At 40.1% G+C, this 17307-nt stretch overlaps 1 protein-coding gene across 4 annotated transcripts in view; it reads left to right on the top strand.

The window, feature by feature from the left end:
* LOC116429200 (thyrotroph embryonic factor) overlaps positions 1 to 17307 on the top strand; it is a 112335-nt gene that overhangs the window by 84799 nt on the left and 10229 nt on the right. Inside the window, exons 5-8 of one of the 4 annotated variants that reach the window (XM_076374003.1) lie at positions 12160 to 12287; positions 13155 to 13392; positions 14604 to 14707; positions 17052 to 17189. In XM_076374003.1, the coding sequence (XP_076230118.1) occupies positions 12160 to 12287; positions 13155 to 13392; positions 14604 to 14707; positions 17052 to 17189 (608 nt within the window). Of the gene's footprint in view, positions 1 to 12159; positions 12288 to 13154; positions 13393 to 14603; positions 14717 to 17051; positions 17190 to 17307 lie in introns of all 4 variants that reach the window. The other 3 variants (XM_076374005.1, XM_076374004.1, XM_076374006.1) reach the window with 3 other exon arrangements.

Genomic DNA, 17307 nt, shown 5'->3' with positions numbered 1-17307 from the left:
AATGTTTATTGTACACTTTATTATAATGTTCCTTGAAAATTAAGTGTTCGTAATGGTAAAGATATAAATCGCGAAAATTATAGCTTTGGAACTGTAGTATTACGATGCGTATTCGCATCATTGCACGAATCGAAATAGACTTGAACTGTTGGCGAATAATGTTTAAAACATTCAGTATCCGTCAAATTGACGGGTTCCGTAATTCCAGTGTTGAAGTTTGCAAATTATACGATGCGTTCAATTCTTGTCGAGATGATAGAATTTATTATACAGAAATTTTTAAACGGTGTGTTTTTGTACGAGTGATTGAAGAGTTGTTTGCACGTTACAAATGCATAAATATCTGTACCGTGCTGATAGCATTAGACTGCAGAATTTTTGAGTAAGTATGGGATGAGTTGGCTAGTTTCTTCCAGTTGGAAGATTGACGTAGTCGCCAATTATAGATATTTTTAATTTTGTTGCTGAGGTTCAATCCTTCTCGGGTTTACTTATAATTAATGAACATACTGTTACTTCGAGGTCGATATTGTAGACGCCCATGGAAATTTACAGCTTTTTGCAACAGTCTGTCGGATAAACAATTAAATGTTAATTCATTTCTTCTGCCATAGGTTTTACCGTGGTGTAAAACTTTCTTAGGATTGTTCAGGTTTCTGTTTTGCCGCGTCGAATGCGTCACTGTAGACAACAAAATGCATAAACATCTGCGGTTTATTAATAAATCGTTAGTGTTTACCCTTTTGCTAGCTGGAGTCGAATTATCTTATCGGCAATATCTTATCGGAGTGCTTCAATTTCTCCACGAACCTTCCATTAATCCAATTAATTTCAGCGTCTACTGAAACTTTTAATTTCATTTCAATTCCAACAGTAAATTTAATACTCGTATCCTAGCAGATACTTTTCAAAATACATCGTGCATTTGATTGATTTATTCTAAAAGTAGCTAGACTCCATTTTCCAAAAAATCAAATTAACAGTTATAAAAACTTCCTTTTCAATTCCGAGATACTTCCGCAGTGATCCATTTAATCCAGACTCAAATTCTCACAAACTAATCATCCTAAATGCACGAATTATCGTAAATCTCCATAATATACTCATGAGTCGCAAAGTTTCCCTTGAATTTTCAAAATCTCTGCTGCAGAGAGACGATATTAATCACTGAAATGACTGATCATTCTGTTTTCACGGAAAATCTGATCGGGAAAATTAGATCCCGCGCGTTCCGAGCGGATCGTCGTACATTTCTGTCGCAGCAACGAGCGCAAAGTCGACGGGAAACGTGTCGATTGTGTATGTAGATACATGTTGCCTTAATTGCTGGTCGCCTATGTCCTTGCGGCACACCTGTATACACCTGTATTAAGCTGCTCGATCGAACGTACGAACGAACGGCACGTTTTGTGGTCGATCTATCAGAAAAAACGTCGATTTGCCTCGCGTTTCGTGGAACGCTGACCGACTGGTACACGGGAACGCGCAACCAACGGCCAGATTCGCATGAAATCTTGCTGCTGGATTCGTTAAATGTCCTTCTATCCCATAAATTCAAATCTAAATCGATATCTCAACGATCCAAATTTTACTCTTCGAAAAACGGACGCTTCCTCCGCGAGAATCGACTGTAAAACATTGCCGCTTGTTTAGTTTGTCGAATCTTTCCGTAGTTTCTTCTCCTATACACAAGCTGTTCGTTGGATTAACTATTTTTTTATTTTTTCGTCTTGCGTAACTGTGGCAACCGCTGTCATCCCAGCCGTGAACAACGCTTTTTGCGAGGTAGTTCCGTGGAACCGCTACAACTTCGGATTAAACGAATGTTTTCGCTTCAGAAAATTCATGTACGTCCTCGAAATGCCGAGTAAACAAACTTACAATGTTCTGAAGTGGTACGTACAACAGTGGCAAACCTTCGAGTAGCAGCATATATTATGAAAAGAGCCATTTATTTTGCGAATGTATCTTATCTTCGACCATTCGTTTCTGTAATTTCGAGAATCTACCTGCCGGTGTATGCCATACACTTCAATTAAAATCGCTCGCTAAACCATGTGAACATTCATGTTAGGTTCTAAATGACTGGGTAAAATTCAATGAAATTAAAATAAGTTTAATGTAATGAAAATCAATTTCTTTTCTGCGAACCAAAGCGTGTATATAAGAAATCCACGTTAACCGTTTGAGTGTCAAGCACTGTTTCTCCGATACACTGTCTAAAAATGCCTATCGATTCATAAAATCAAATGAAGTTTACTCGTCTTCTATTTATTTCTATTTTTATTGCCTACTTAGAAATAAAAAACAGAACGCACTATTTAGAATTTATCCGATAGAAAAGCGTCATTCAGTTTCTAAGCTAAAACGAAAGAAGCGCGATCGCTTGGCATTTTCCAAGTTTTTAGAAAGACCCTAAGAATTCAAAATGGCGTAAAACCAATTCAAGAGAATTCCAGAACTATTCGCCTCAGAATCCGCTTCAGTCGTTGAATTCGAGCGATTCTCGTCGAGTTGCTCGAGTTTCCAAGCATCATAGCTGCTCGTAGACCGGCGCGAATGTTTTTAGAAGAAACGTAGCCTCGTTGTAAAACGAGTGACCGATACCGGCAATAAGGTTGCTAAAGTCTAGAGATAGCGGCGTACAAGTACACGTACAGCTCGGCAAACTCGCTGAAATATACCACGCGCAGGCTAGAATTCTTCCTGGCGACTTCACGAGCCGTGATAAGCCGTAATGGATGCGCGCACGGCCGACCGCGGCCATTCGTGCGGCGATACTTCGCCGGAAACTTTTTGAAACTCCCGCGTTCACTCGGACACGCGCGGAGAAAGCGCGTTTCCCGGCTTTATCGTCGCGACAAATCATCCCCGCGATTTCCTGACACGGTATTCAACGTTCACATTATTCGGATAGCCGGTGTTCCTTAAGGTTCTCCGCTCGACACTGACGTAATATTACGTCTCTCTTGATAAACACGGCTAATTACCGATCGTGTGCAATCAGGTGTTCGGATAAGATACCGATGATATCTGACGACGCGGAGCAGCGTTTATTGCTCGATGACGTGTTATTACGTCAGTTCGGTGACAAGTGTAAGAATGCGGTGCGCAAATTGTAACATTGAGACTTGTAGAAATTGTGAGAATGAGAAACGAAGTGTCTGGAATCTAATTCAGAGATTTGGTGATGTTTCTTGAAGAAGAAAGAATCTTGTTTTTATTTATTTTGCGCGGATATGCGAGAGAATTTTGTTTAGTAATCGTTTTATGTAGAATGATGGATTACAAAACAATCTGGTATGCAAAATGTGATAGAATTGTTGATGTTTATAAGATGCCATTGGCAATTTTGGAATATCCTGATGCGCATGGTACGTGTTTCCAACGCAAGGGGTTAATTATTGTTCTTCGTTTCGTTTAATGGCGTTTTGAAATTTGGTAATAATTGAACGTGATATAGTAATAGAATCTCGGAGAGGTCGTTAAGAATAATAAGGTTTGCAGTTATTAATATTCGTGTCATTTTATATGCTTTATCGAGAGCGTTATAAGAAAGTTACATTTATTTTCTATACTTAACGGTAACAGATCAGAGGGAATGCACAAAAGAAACGAAACAATATGATTCAACACGCGAAGGGTTGTAATCACAATTACAAATTTTCTGGAACGAAAATATTCATGGTATCGGGATCCCCGATCATAATCGTCCTCCCTTTCCTTTTCCAGCGCGTAATCACCGAGCGAACGAGCGGTAACGTGCGTCCGTAATTAAAGAAGAGCGCACTAATTGGAGCGTGCTCGAAAAGAGAAAGCATTTTAAGGAACACACGCGGCGGCGACGGCGGCCACTTCCGGCAGTTCGGGGATCTCCCGTCCGCAAACTTTTGCTCGGACAATTTATTACGCAACGTTGCTCGACTTTTCCGCGAAACTTGAAGAGTGAAATTTTTCTGTCCCCGATTTCCCTTCTCGGACTATTCGAATCATTCGAACTATTCTTCGCTCGTCGCCCTGCAACACGATTTTCCAGCTGTAATTATAGTGTAACAGAAGCATGGTTTATATACAATTAACATTGAAAAACTCGTTCCATTTATAAATATTCTGAATTTTTTGTCTTTATTTCGAGAATTCGGTTACTCGAGAGAATAATAGATTAATAATATAGATTAAATAATAAAAGAGCATAGTTAATTTTACGTAAAGAAACTACCTCAGTTTTTAATTTTCAAATAACTTTCATTTTTCAACGGAAAAGTGAAAACAGAATAACAGGATATGATTTATTAACAATAAAGAGCAGCAGGTGTTTAAAAATCGTCGTGAAAACCACCGCAAATCGTCATTCGCATAAATCACAGTGAATTCAATGGAGAACCCAAGATCTCGTCATACGACTGACCGCCATTTTCTCTCTCCGTTCGCAAGAAGAGGAACCAAAATGGACGCCGCAGACTTACGGTCCGTAAATCTCGGCCTGTTGCCGGCGTCGCTGATGATTTATGCGTGCGGTAAGCCGCCGTCATCTTCGCTGACGGATGGTCCGTGCAACAGGTTTCCTTAAAAATCTATTAACCTCGTCGCATCGACGATTGCGTCGCGACGCGCCGCCATTTTACGGTCGGGATCCCGCAGCAACCTCGCTAGCCAGCGAATGATCGACTGGTTGTTTGTCCATCTCAGCGCGGGTCATCAATATTCATTTCGTTTTTCTCAATATTTAGACTTAGAATTCTTTTATTTTTCTGCTTTTCTTTGCAAAAAACGCTACGCGCATTAATAAGAATAATAATTACTTTTTTGCCTGGTACAGAAGCATTGTGGAAACCGGTTTCCCATCGATGATTGCGAATAAATTGATATATTCGATCAAAAAATGAACGAATTATTATGTCTTATATTTTTTTCTATTTGTGGTACTATATACTTTGAATTCTGTTTGTTAATTATAATATTCTTTCGCGACGTTCCACCGATAATTGAAACGTTTCGCGTAAAAATCGAAGCCAATTATCCGGGCGAAAGTTTTGGCAGCGGTAATCGTTCGTTGTTTATAATTAACGCGATATTGGATTTTTAACGCGCGTTATGCGGGTATTATAACTATCCAGGATCAACGTGGAACCGACGGCTCATATGTATCTACGTTCCATTGAGATTGTACTCGATATAAACTCGATCGCGAGCTAGACCTTGATCACGGATTTCAGTTTCACTTCGTGTTCGATCTATCGTCCGAAATAGCCGAGATATCGGACTACCAAGGCCACAGGAAACCATCTCCAAACAAATGCGATTGTTTATTCGCTGGCGAACACGGGGTTGCCGTTGTTGTCAATTATTTTCTGTCCGGCATTTTTTTCTCAGTCTGGAACAGCTGCGCGCGGCGCGTTGCTCGATCTCACGTCCATTCCCACGCGATTTCACCTCATAACAATAGTCCAACTGTCCGATTACAGTTAAAACTGTCGATTATATTGATTAACATTCGATTTTGATACACTTTCCAGCTGTAACTTGTTATTTTTAGTGAAAACTTCACCTTTACATCTCCCTATATTCCGAAATATGAAATTCCTGTACGTTTCGTACAGTTCATTAGAATTTTCACCGGAGATTTCAATAAAATTATGCGTGTTCGCTGTCGATCAACTCATTGATTGATTCATTGTTCATAATTTATAGTTCGTAATATCTCCTTGTCCGAACAACTTTTTTTTCGAATTCTTCGTTCCGCCGCGTATTATCTAACGAAATTTCTGATAATTTATTATCAATTAGCGCGCACCGCTGTGACTAATGCGCTGGCATTAAGGAAACGGTAAATATTACACCTGGTAGTCACAGCGTCAAAGGAAATATCCCCGTATTGCGAAATAATGGTTTATTAGGCTGTAAATTCGATAAGAAAGAAAAAAACTGGTTGTCCCAAGTATGCCTGGCGCATTCCACCGTGATCTGTGCATGCAGCGCGCTGCTACTATTTTCCGGTGATATTAAATTTATCCGCGAGATAAACAGAAATTAGCAAAAACTGAAATAGCTAAATCTCCCGGAATATTATCCGGATTTTATGGGAATTTCCATCGAAAGAATTTTAACGAATTCATTGATACACGACCTATTATTTAAAACGTAATAAGCGTAATTTAAAATATAAAGAAACTAGAAATTAGCCATTCATTATAAATTAATACAATTGTTACTCCATTCAATGCGCATTTAAAATTACATTAACCATTCGCTCAACAACGAAGCCTCTTAATCCATTAATTTCACTTTCAAGATCGACCAATTTGTCTCACAATTAGCCAGCTCGTTTCCATAGCCTCCATTATCCCTTTCACAGCCAAACAAACCGACAAGCGTTAATTAAATTACGAACAAAAAGCTCGAACAGGACACGCAAGGATTTCCTACGGGACAAAAAACAAAATAATCGCAGAGGAGAGTCTTAAGTGCCGATCAATCTTGAATTTTGAAAGAACAGGATGACTAGGAGTGTTCCGATGACCGGGACAGAATCGAGTGCCGCGAATAACGCCGTGAAACGAGCCCCTGCCGCGCGATGATTATGAAAGTGTGACGTTGCTCGACGCGCCGGCCCGAAGTTAACAAGAAACCATGGTAGCATAATTGATATGTAACAAAGATAACGCCGGCTGGAAGAACGGAAATCAACGCCGCCGGTTGTTGTTCATTAATAAAACGCGTTTGAAAATCCCTTTCACCGTTTTATCGCGATCCGTTGCCGAAGGTGAGCGCATTTCCACGCGTTACAGCTGCGCGCGAGACCGAACGCAGCCGATTGCGTTCTATTAATGCCCTGTCAAATGAAAATTTCACCGGACCGCCTCTAGCGGAACCTAGAAAACGGTGAATACACGCGCGCGCGCACGCCGAGCGGGGATTTCTTCGGGCCAACGTTCCGAGCGAGAAGGTTAGGCAAACAGAAATCAGAACCAGATGATTTTAGAATCGCCCGAGGCGCGCCGTCCGTATGAATTCTGCCTCGCGTCATCGCGACGATTCTTTCGCTTCTTTCAATCGAATTTGGAGATTTGTTGGTGTATTGTTGCATTCGGATACATTAGGTATACGGATTGTTTATGATTAAGTCACTTGAAATTGGATCGTGCCTCGTGTTTATGGGGTTAATGTTTAACACTCTGACTGCCAAGTATACGCTCATCGAAACTCCTACACAATCAAAGCAATTTTCTTAACAACGCTGAAACTAAGAAGTGAGTATTCTTCGTAACGATTGCACTATTATCTTTCTAGTATCTCACATCTAACGGAATTCAGTTTTTTTTCGTTTCATCATCGAGAAAAGTAATGTTTAAGATTATGCGAGTCGTGGTGTCTATCGAAATCGGGTGACATGGCAGCCAAAGTGTTAAGGTGATTGTAAGACGTTTGGGGACAGAGTTTTGAGAGTCGTCGAGAGGAGCGGAGTGGAATAGTGTTGAATAGTGTTTTTTTTTAGAGTCTTGTTGCGTAGAATAGATTAATCCTTAGCACTCCAGGTTGTTTTGTAATCTATCAGCAACTGCAACGAATTTTTATAGTATTCCTAGCGAAAATTAGAAGCGCTATAACATTTCTTCGATCCTTTATTTTCCTTGTTAGCACAAAATTTGGATGTGTGGAAAATCGAATAATTTTAGGATACTTTCTTTAAGATTCATTCAAATATTTGAACTGCAGAGTTCAGAGGGTTAAGATATACTTTAGTTTAATTCCAGCTGTAGTCTATTTAAATAAAATTACATTTACATCTGTGCTTATTCGAGATTTTCTGGAGAAGTTCTGCACTTTGAGACTGCGCTCGTTTCAACAGAGAAAATTGTGATTCTAAAATTACTGAAGATTATATTCTGTAACTTTCTGTGTTTCGAAAGAATTGAGAATAACTCTTCCGTTTTGCCATTACCAAATAGAAAACAAAAATAAGTAATTAAAAGGAAAACAAACACTTTTAGACAGTGTAACGGAGAACAGTTGCTACTGAAACAATTAAAACAATTCTTCCCAAGCAACAGGTACTCAAAAATCTCTGATCCATTCAACGACAAAATGACATCAAAATGTACCAATCGTCGTCAACAGATAATTCTCAAATCACCAGAGCAACTCGTAATTACTAGTACAAAATCCAAACGCGAACATCCTACAACTGATTTCCCTTTGTTTCCTCGGAGAAGACGCAAACATCGGTTCGTCTCGATTTTTCCGTCGCCACGCGGACCCGTGACTCACTCGGTGCTAGAGGCACCAGGTAAAACACGCTCGCGTGTTCCGCCGATTGCATAAAGAAATATCTCTTACGGAGCGATCGGGATGAGAGGAGAACGGACAGCCTCGAAGAGGGGAAACGGGAGATGGAGCGTAGTAATTAGAGGCACGGCCTCTCCTACGGTGTAACGAAGAGGCAAGACCAAGAACTGGTTCTACCGTTAACGGAAATCGTCTCCAGCCCGATTCAGAACCAGCCGATCGCGCCCTTTACGGCTCTTCCGGTTTTGTTGCGCTACTCGGCTAGACGGAAACTCGGTCAACTCGCGAGTCGACTGTTTGTGTCCTTTCCGCGATCCTTGTTTCGATACTCGAACCATCGATTAACTTCTTGTTTAATTTTTTAAGATATTGAAGCGCTTGATTAGCTCTCGACTCGTAATTAACTAGGTTTGCGGAACGCATTAAATTGACGCATATTGGATTTTAGAAATATTATTTTGTAAATGTTTACGCCGATTTTGATTGATGCGATCACACTGACATGTACCCCAATCACTTACTATCAAATCTCCAGTTTTCACAATCTAAATGAACGAGCATCAATTCTTTTAGGAATAATAGAATGAAGTGTACAATAAATGCCCGTAAACCTAGTGTTAACACAAATTTCATCATAACAGGGCTCGGTACCATGAAATAATCGAAGGTCACGGGAAAATTGCAATAATAGTAACAGGTACTTCAAGTATATACTGTCTCATGTTTTGCGTGTTTGTTAGAAGCTGTTTAATCGAATAAAATACTGTATCACTTTCCTCTTGTAATCGATTTGTACGATGACTCTCTTAACCAGTTAAGTGAGGAATTTAGTTTCAAAAATATCTCCTTGTGGGCGCAATAAAATCAAATAATGAAATGTACACTCGTTAAATGCAGGTCAAATGCACTTGAAATATATCCTAACGAAAAACTAAAGCGAAACGAAGAAGAATTACATGTTTGTCTCAAAAAATAAATAATCGTTGAAAAAGTTAGCACCATTAACCTTTTGCACTCGAGAGGTGATTCTCAGTCACCACTTGATTTCCTACAGTGAAACTATAAAGCTTGATATTTAATATTATACTTCACATAATGCATCAATCAGAGAAATATTGACGTAAAATAACTTTGTCCGTCAATTCACGTGAATTTCTCGTCGAGTTGGTCTTACAAAATATCTTCTTCATCTCATCAGAAAATGTTGAAATATTTCTAGTGAAAAACTTCGGAGTGCAAAGGGTTAAGAGTTTTAAGATGACGTGTATACTCGTCAAACAGTTAACTGGTTAACGCTTCCAGGAGAATTTCCAATGTTTCATAGGAAAGATGATATTGTATCCAATTAAATGATGATTTGCAGACTTTTGAATATTATAAACAATGCTAACACTCATTTTGCGTATCCTTCAACGTGAAATCGTGCGACGTGAAACGCGTCGAAGGGTTGAAATCAATTGCAATCGATCCTGCGTCGATCCATCTCAGCAAAGTAAAACTTCGCAAGATGTCACGGGCGTAACCGTGACGTTCCCCGGTTTTCCGGTTTGTTTCATCTCTCGTTTCTCGCTCGCAATCAGCTTCTCTTTCGTTCCCCCCTCCCCAGGTTGTCCAACGTTCGCCGTGCCGCCGCCTGCTCCCCCGTGTTCTCCAGCTGGCGGCGGCAGCGGCGGCGGCGGCGGTTGCGCCGGCCACGCAACGCGAGATTAGTTCCGCAGAGCTGGCGACGACCATCAGCCTTGAACCAAATTGCGAGCTGTCGTTGTTTAGTTGTTTAGCTGGCGTGCACGGAGAAACCCGGCGTATTCCGTATGGTTATTAGGCTTTTAAAACGTCCGTCCCCCGTCACTTTTCATCGAGATCGCCGGCCGATTTCCCGTCGACAACGGACACCGACGTCCGATCCTCTGTTTCTCGTTGAAATCGGTGTCCTCCGGAAACAACCATCTTCTTAACCCCTTGGCGTACTATTTACTTTCGTTACTATGCTCGTGTAATATTTTACTATCGACAGTTTGTAAGAAATACAAGAAAATTTTCCATTCTACTTCAGGTGGAAATTTCCAAGCCTTTCCAAGCCTCGTGTGTAAATCCTACTGAAATTTTGTTGGGAGTTAGTATATCAGCAACGAATAAAATAAGCTTTCATGTCTATGCTAGTTGGAGATACTAAATCTGACATTAAGAAACCTCAGTAGATTTAACCCTTTGCAGTCCGAAGTGCTCTTGGTTTCTCACTTTGAGGTTCACGTCGACGTTATTTCATTCGATTACAGCTTAATATGACGCTCTACTTATTTACTCAAGAATATTTAAGAGTCGTTGAAATGTTACCTTTGAATGGTACAATTGTGATGCTACAAATGAATATGGAAAAAATTGTTAAGAAATTGTTTATTGAGGTTGCAATAAAATGGAATGCTGAGTGTTAAAAAGAATTCATGAAGTGTTCTTGAATCCTGAGCACCAAGGTTCAAAACAACACGAAATCCTCAATTGAACCATTTAACACGAAACCTTATCAAATCTAAGAAGAATTCAGAACCTCATCGAATTCCCTTAAATCCTAAGTACCATCGGTCCCGCCAATAATCTCAAACAACTCGAACGCAGAATATCTTAACTCGAGTCAATGCTGCAAGCATAGAGGATCGTTCAAGGATAACCGTACCTTATCAAATCTAAACAGAATTCAGAATCTCATCGAATTCCCTTAAATTCTAAGCACCATCGGTCTCGCCAACAATCTCAAACAACTCAAACGCAGAATATTTTAACTCGAGTCAATGCTACAAGCATAGAGGATCGTTCAAGGATAACCTACACGAGGAACCACGGTTCTAGCAGGACAGTGCGTGGCCCGGCCATCGCAAACAATTAACGCGATTTTCGAAGGGGGTACGGCAAAAAAAGAAACGCGGAAGAAACGCGGGACGGGGCCGTGAAGGAAGAGCAGCCAGCGGAGGGGGAGGGAGGGATTCTCGAGGACGATGGCGTTGGCGGTGGTTAGGCCTCACTATTTTTGGAGGAACATCTCCAAGGCCAGCCACGAACCCAACGATCTTCTTTTTTATCCTCTCCTTCTCTCTTCTTCTCTCTCTATCTCTCTCTATCTCTCTATTTCTCTCTTTCTCTTTTCTTCCGCGAAGCAATTTCTGCGGCTTCCAACGCCGAGGCAGAAAAGGTGCAAGGGGCAGAGGGTCGGGGGCCGTGTCATCGCGTATTCTAAAGCTGAATAAGAACTCGTATGCTAACGTTTTCACCGGGAACATCAATATTGTATCAGGCTCTCTGCTTCTTTCTACGAAATAAGATTTTATTTCTTTCTTTTTATTCCGTCGCGTTCGCGTTCAGCGTGTTCCGTTGTTCGACAGGTCTTTTCTCGAGATTGTGTCATCGGGATTGTAATTTTAGAGCGGGAATTTCGATTGATTGTTCGAGGAAGATGGTGGGAAGAGTGTTTTTTGAGGTTTTAAAATGAATTAGAGGTAGTTTTTCGTTTCGTAATTTATTGCGATGCGGTAATGGTGTACAATATTCATTTATAATAAACAAGAATAAACATATGATAGAATGTTATCGGTAAATATCGTTGTATACAGTTTTGTCGTCGAAATTTCGGAGAATTAACGTTGCCGAATCGTGTGTTTCCAGGGGAAGTGGTGGTGAGAGGAAGAGTGTTTTTGAGGTTTTAAAATGAATTAGAGATAGTTTTACGTTTCGTAATTTATTGTGATGCGGTAATGATGTACAATATTCCTTTGTAATAAACAAGAATAAACATACGATAGAATGTTATCGGTAAAGATTGTTGCATACAGTTTTGTCGTTGGAATTTCGGAGAACTAACGTTGCCGAATCGTGTGTTTCCAGGGAAAGAAGAGAAAAAAGACGCAGACGGAGAGCTATGGGGCAACGTGGAAGCGCAGGCCGCCTTCCTCGGCCCAAACCTCTGGGACAAAACTCTGCCCTATGATGCCGACCTGAAGGTATTGAACCATGTATGTACAAAAACGCGAACACGGTAAGCCTGCAGCAAACTTGGCTGAACCTGATCCCTCATCCGAAACAGTCACGCGGATCGAACGTTTCCGTAGAAGCTTCAGGATTCGTTCGTCCCCGAGCTTCGTTGCTTCCCTGTTACATTGTACAGTCATGGACAATTAACCGTTCACTCGTTCATGCTCATTTACGAACCCTTTTTTCCCTCGATTTTTCACTTTGATAGAAACGTATACTTTCGGTAGATTAGTGTTTAATTAAAGTAGATTATAATATTATTTGCTTCGTATCAGTTAGCTCAAGGTCTTTCAAAATCTAGCAGAATATTAGTAGAATTAAGTTGACTTTTATAGCGATTATAGAAAATAGCACACCTCAGTTCATTCTTATACAATCACTACATCGAAATTTCCCATATTTAATTACAAAGATCCAACAATACCTCAAAAGCACACACCCAAGAAACCTAGAAAGAATCAACATTCCAATCGAAATAAACCCTTACGTTGCACGCCTCCACAAACAACATTTTCACTTTATCATAAACATTACGAACAAAAATGTCACCCATCGCTGAACGTGACACAAAACCCTCGTCCCCTAAACTCATTGAAATTCCATGATCGTGCCAGCAACAAAATACACGAATCACAATGATAATCAAGCAGAATGTCAGAATGAAATAAATTCTTCAGGCCCACTCCCGATCCTCTCGCCTAACCCCGAGATCGATTCCAAAAAGGGGTGCACAGAAATAAAAACTGTAGTGAGGCAATATTCGACGGTGTCTGAATGAGATTCAGAAGGGAGGACCGTCTACGTTTGTTTCGTCGCGAAAACGATGTGAAAACGATACCCTGTTGCAGTATGTGGATCTCGACGAGTTCCTCTCCGAGAATGGCATTCCTGCGGACGGCGTGGCCGGTGGTGGGCAGGGCACGACGCAGAGCGGGCCGTTGCACAAGATCAACAACGCCGAGGCGCCCGGACACCAGGGACCGGCCGGCGTCCATCTGGAGCCGGTGACCAAGCGCGAGAGATCACCCTCGCCGAGCGAATGTTGCTCACCCGACACCATGAACCCTCCCTCGCCCGCGGACTCCAGTGAGTATAGATAGATTCCGGCGCGACATTGCGCGTTGAAGATGGTTTGATGCAACGGTGATGCTTAACCCCTTGTTCTACGAGTGAGACTCGTGGTGAAGATTTTCAACATGATTCAACAAATATCTATATTAGTTAACACATTGAGCGCCGACGACCTAAGAAACATTTAAAGCCTGAGTATCTGATCAATTAGTAGCCAAAAAAAATATTGAAAACTTTATACATTTTCGTAAAATAGTACATTTTAATCCTTTGCACTCGCGAGGTGACTCTCAGTCACCATTTGATTTGATATAACAAAATTACAAAGTGTTGTATATAATATTAAATTTTGTATAATGCATCAACATGTGAAAAATTTATATAAAATAGCTTTGTTTCTTAATTTAGGTATGTTTTCTCATTAGTTCGTTTCAAATAGTGTCGTCTATGTCACATCGGGAAGTGTCGAATGTTTCTAGTGAAAAGCTTCCGAGTGCAAAGGGTTAATTGCATATTCGTCATGTACAATTTACTGGATTCTGCGGATCCAGAAATCCGCATTATTGCGGGGCCGGCGCTCAATGTGTTAATTTGAATTCAAAATAAATATTATTTCTCTGCAAACACGTATTATACTTAACAGCAAACATAAACACAGAATATATCTACAGTTTTTCTCCTTTTCCAATAAATTATTAATGACAAAGTAGCCGTATCGAGAGTTGAGAAAGAAATCATAGGTCGAGGGGTTAACACATTGCGGACCGGCTAATTTTCAGAAAACTGAATTGTGCGGATGGCAGTTTCCACTGAGGTCAACTTACATCACATAGAAAAACTCAGATATCATATTGTTGTGTAATATATTTTAAATAGGTAATCAATTGGAATTCAATTTTATATTTTTTCACTACAAGGGGTGTTAACCTCTTCCGTTAGAATAACGTGACAGGAAAAAAGAATTGAACTAGCATGTTATCGATTATTACACTTTGGAGCGATTGATATAGTATATGCCTATAATTTTGTTTTTTTCCTTAATGAATCATTAATGAGAAAGTAGGTGTATCGATTGTGTGGCAAGGGGTTAACACGTTCAATGCTGCGTGTACCATATATGGTACATGGCAATTTTTCTAAGAGAATATTTTTAAAAGACAAACTATATGATAATTTAGGAATGATAAGATTTTCTCAGAAATACAATAGAACTTGTCTGTTTGCAGCGCTCTCGATGGCCTCATCGGGGCGAGACTTCGATCCACGCACCCGGGCCTTCTCCGACGAGGAGCTCAAACCCCAACCGATGATCAAGAAATCACGGAAGCAGGTGAGTTCGGTGTGTTACCTAAAATTTATTACTATTTTCACGTATAATATTTAGTGAACGGGTCGTCCCAGGAATACTAATCAAATCTCTCCTTCAACGTCTCGAATCAACTATACCGAATTCAAATGATCGTACAATAGAAACCTAGGCTTCTACATTATCAATCTACTTAATCCTTTATAGAACAAACTTGAAAGAAGCACTAAAACTTTCCAATAAACTTCAACATTGAACACGATCAATTCGTGTTCAGTAATGTCCTCTTTTCATGTTTTCCCCATTGAAACATCAAATTCTCATTGATACACTCGTGTATGTGCCACTGATCTATAAAGGGTTAACTCCTGGGACACCCTCTAGATTTAAGGACTCTCTAGAACATAAAAACATTATTGTCACTGCAGAAGTCGCGTTAAGGAGGTGAGAATACAGTGAAACATTCAACGTTTAACCCTTGCGCTAGAAACACGTGACTTGCGTCAAGATATTCTCGTTCCAAAAATTGATTGATAGTAGAAAAGTAATATCTAATTTATCTTCGAAACCAATGAATAATATCTTAGATCTCTCTAATTCTCTAAATCTCTAATTTTTCAAATCTCCAGCGCAAGAGGTTCACCCTTTGCGCTCGAGAATATTTTTAAATATTCTTTATTTTCTGATGAAATATCAATGGTATTTTTTACAATTAATATAAAACAATACCTTGCATAAATTAAGTGACGAAATTATTTTATTTGGATGTTCCATGCGTTGCTAAATTATAGAAAATGTGATATTGAATTTAAAAGTTTATAATTCTTTCGGTTAAATCAAACGGCGAGCGAAAAGCGCCTCTCGAGTGCAAACGGTTAACTCTTTGCACTCGAGCGGCGCTTTTCAATCGCCATTTGATTTGACCGAGCAAAATGATGAAATGTAGAATTCAATATCAAATTTTCTATAATGCATCGACACATGGAGCATCGAAATAAAATAATTCTGTCGCTTAATTAATACATATATCGTTGTAAAACATATTGATATTTCATCAGAAAATAATGAATATTTGTAGAGAAAAATATTCTCGAGTGCAAAGGGTCAATCGTCCACGTTCGTTCGAAATGAAGAGATTCTTCATTTCCCAAAGTGGATGATATTCTCCCCTCTTAACCGATCGTCTGTTCACCTTGCTTTCAGTCCGATTCGTAGTCCATCCTCGAGCTCATAAAACACAATTGGCCTAATCCACCTTAAATCTATATTCTCGGAAACACGCTGGCATGACACGCTTCCGACCGCTTCTAGATTCCCCGAGGTGCAGTTAAACGCACTTGCCGCTTTTAAACGGCGGCTTCACCAGTTTTTACAGCTGAGTGGACACGCGGATCTCGGACACGAGTATTCCGCGCTATTAATATTCCCGGCGAAACGTCCGTAACGTAATTTCAAATGAAGATAACATTGTGCCGAGCGAAACTGAGAGCCGATGACAACGGCTCGCGTGTTCGTTCAGCTGTAAACGTCAAATAAATTCGCGCGTTAGCCTCGTCTGCTCGAGACTTTGAATCTTTCCTCTATTAACGACAGAACAACCGTGCGTTTAACTCTTTGAGTGTTGCGAACGTGGGTACACGCGTTTTTCCGGTGTTCTCGATCTTGCGCGTGCCGTGCTGAGATTTGCGAGTGTACGACTTTTTAAATAAAATGTTAGATTATAAATTTATTCAATTATTAAGCCATATAGGAGTTTTTGAATAAAATATTAAGTTATATTCAAGTTTTTGGTAATTTTTTGTGTATTTTGTTTCTTTATGTTTTCGGTGCTTTGTCACGTACATCACTATTTTTGGCCGTGTGTCCCTTAAAAATGTTTTATTACAAAAATTCGTATGCACCACATGTGGTACACGTGCCATTGAACGTTAATATACAGGTTTCTTGGCGTTATTCGATTCAGTGAAACGGTAATTATGATTGCAATTGAATTACAACTTAATTCATTAGATTAATAATTCGTCGATTTCAGTTTGTATTCGGCACTCGAAGGGTTAAGCTGATTAATATGTAAAGCAAAGGTACCAGTGATTGACCTGGTACCGGTAATTATCCATTTTTCAAGGAAGCCTGACAAATAAGGATTTCAAAAGTGACTTTTGAGTAAAGTAAAACTCCGAAACACTTTTACCTGAGTTAATCGTTGATCTATTGAAACGAAGAACAAAAGTGAACAATAATCCTCGAGACACGACGAAAGGTTCAAAGGGGTAGTCAGGCTCGCTTCGATCTATTTATAGACGATTTTAAAGTCAATTTCTAATCTAATTTTCTTCTGTTCCCTATGATCCGCCGCTTGTGACCACAGTTCGTTCCGGATGACCTGAAGGATGACAAATACTGGGCGCGTCGTAGGAAGAATAACATGGCAGCGAAACGATCACGGGACGCGCGCCGCATGAAGGAGAACCAGATCGCTCTCAGGGCCGGCTTCCTCGAGAAAGAAGTAAATCTTCCCACGCCTCTTAGATTAACGAACACGCGTTCGCCGGAGACGTGAACTTCTTCGTCGTATCAGTGGATCTCGTAATCCTTCCATGAAAATCGACGATCGTAGAGCAAAA

Source organism: Nomia melanderi, chromosome 14 (genome assembly GCF_051020985.1).
Source record: "Nomia melanderi isolate GNS246 chromosome 14, iyNomMela1, whole genome shotgun sequence".
Classification (NCBI taxonomy): Eukaryota; Metazoa; Arthropoda; class Insecta; order Hymenoptera; family Halictidae; genus Nomia; species Nomia melanderi.
This window is presented reverse-complemented; position numbering and strand designations above follow the sequence as displayed.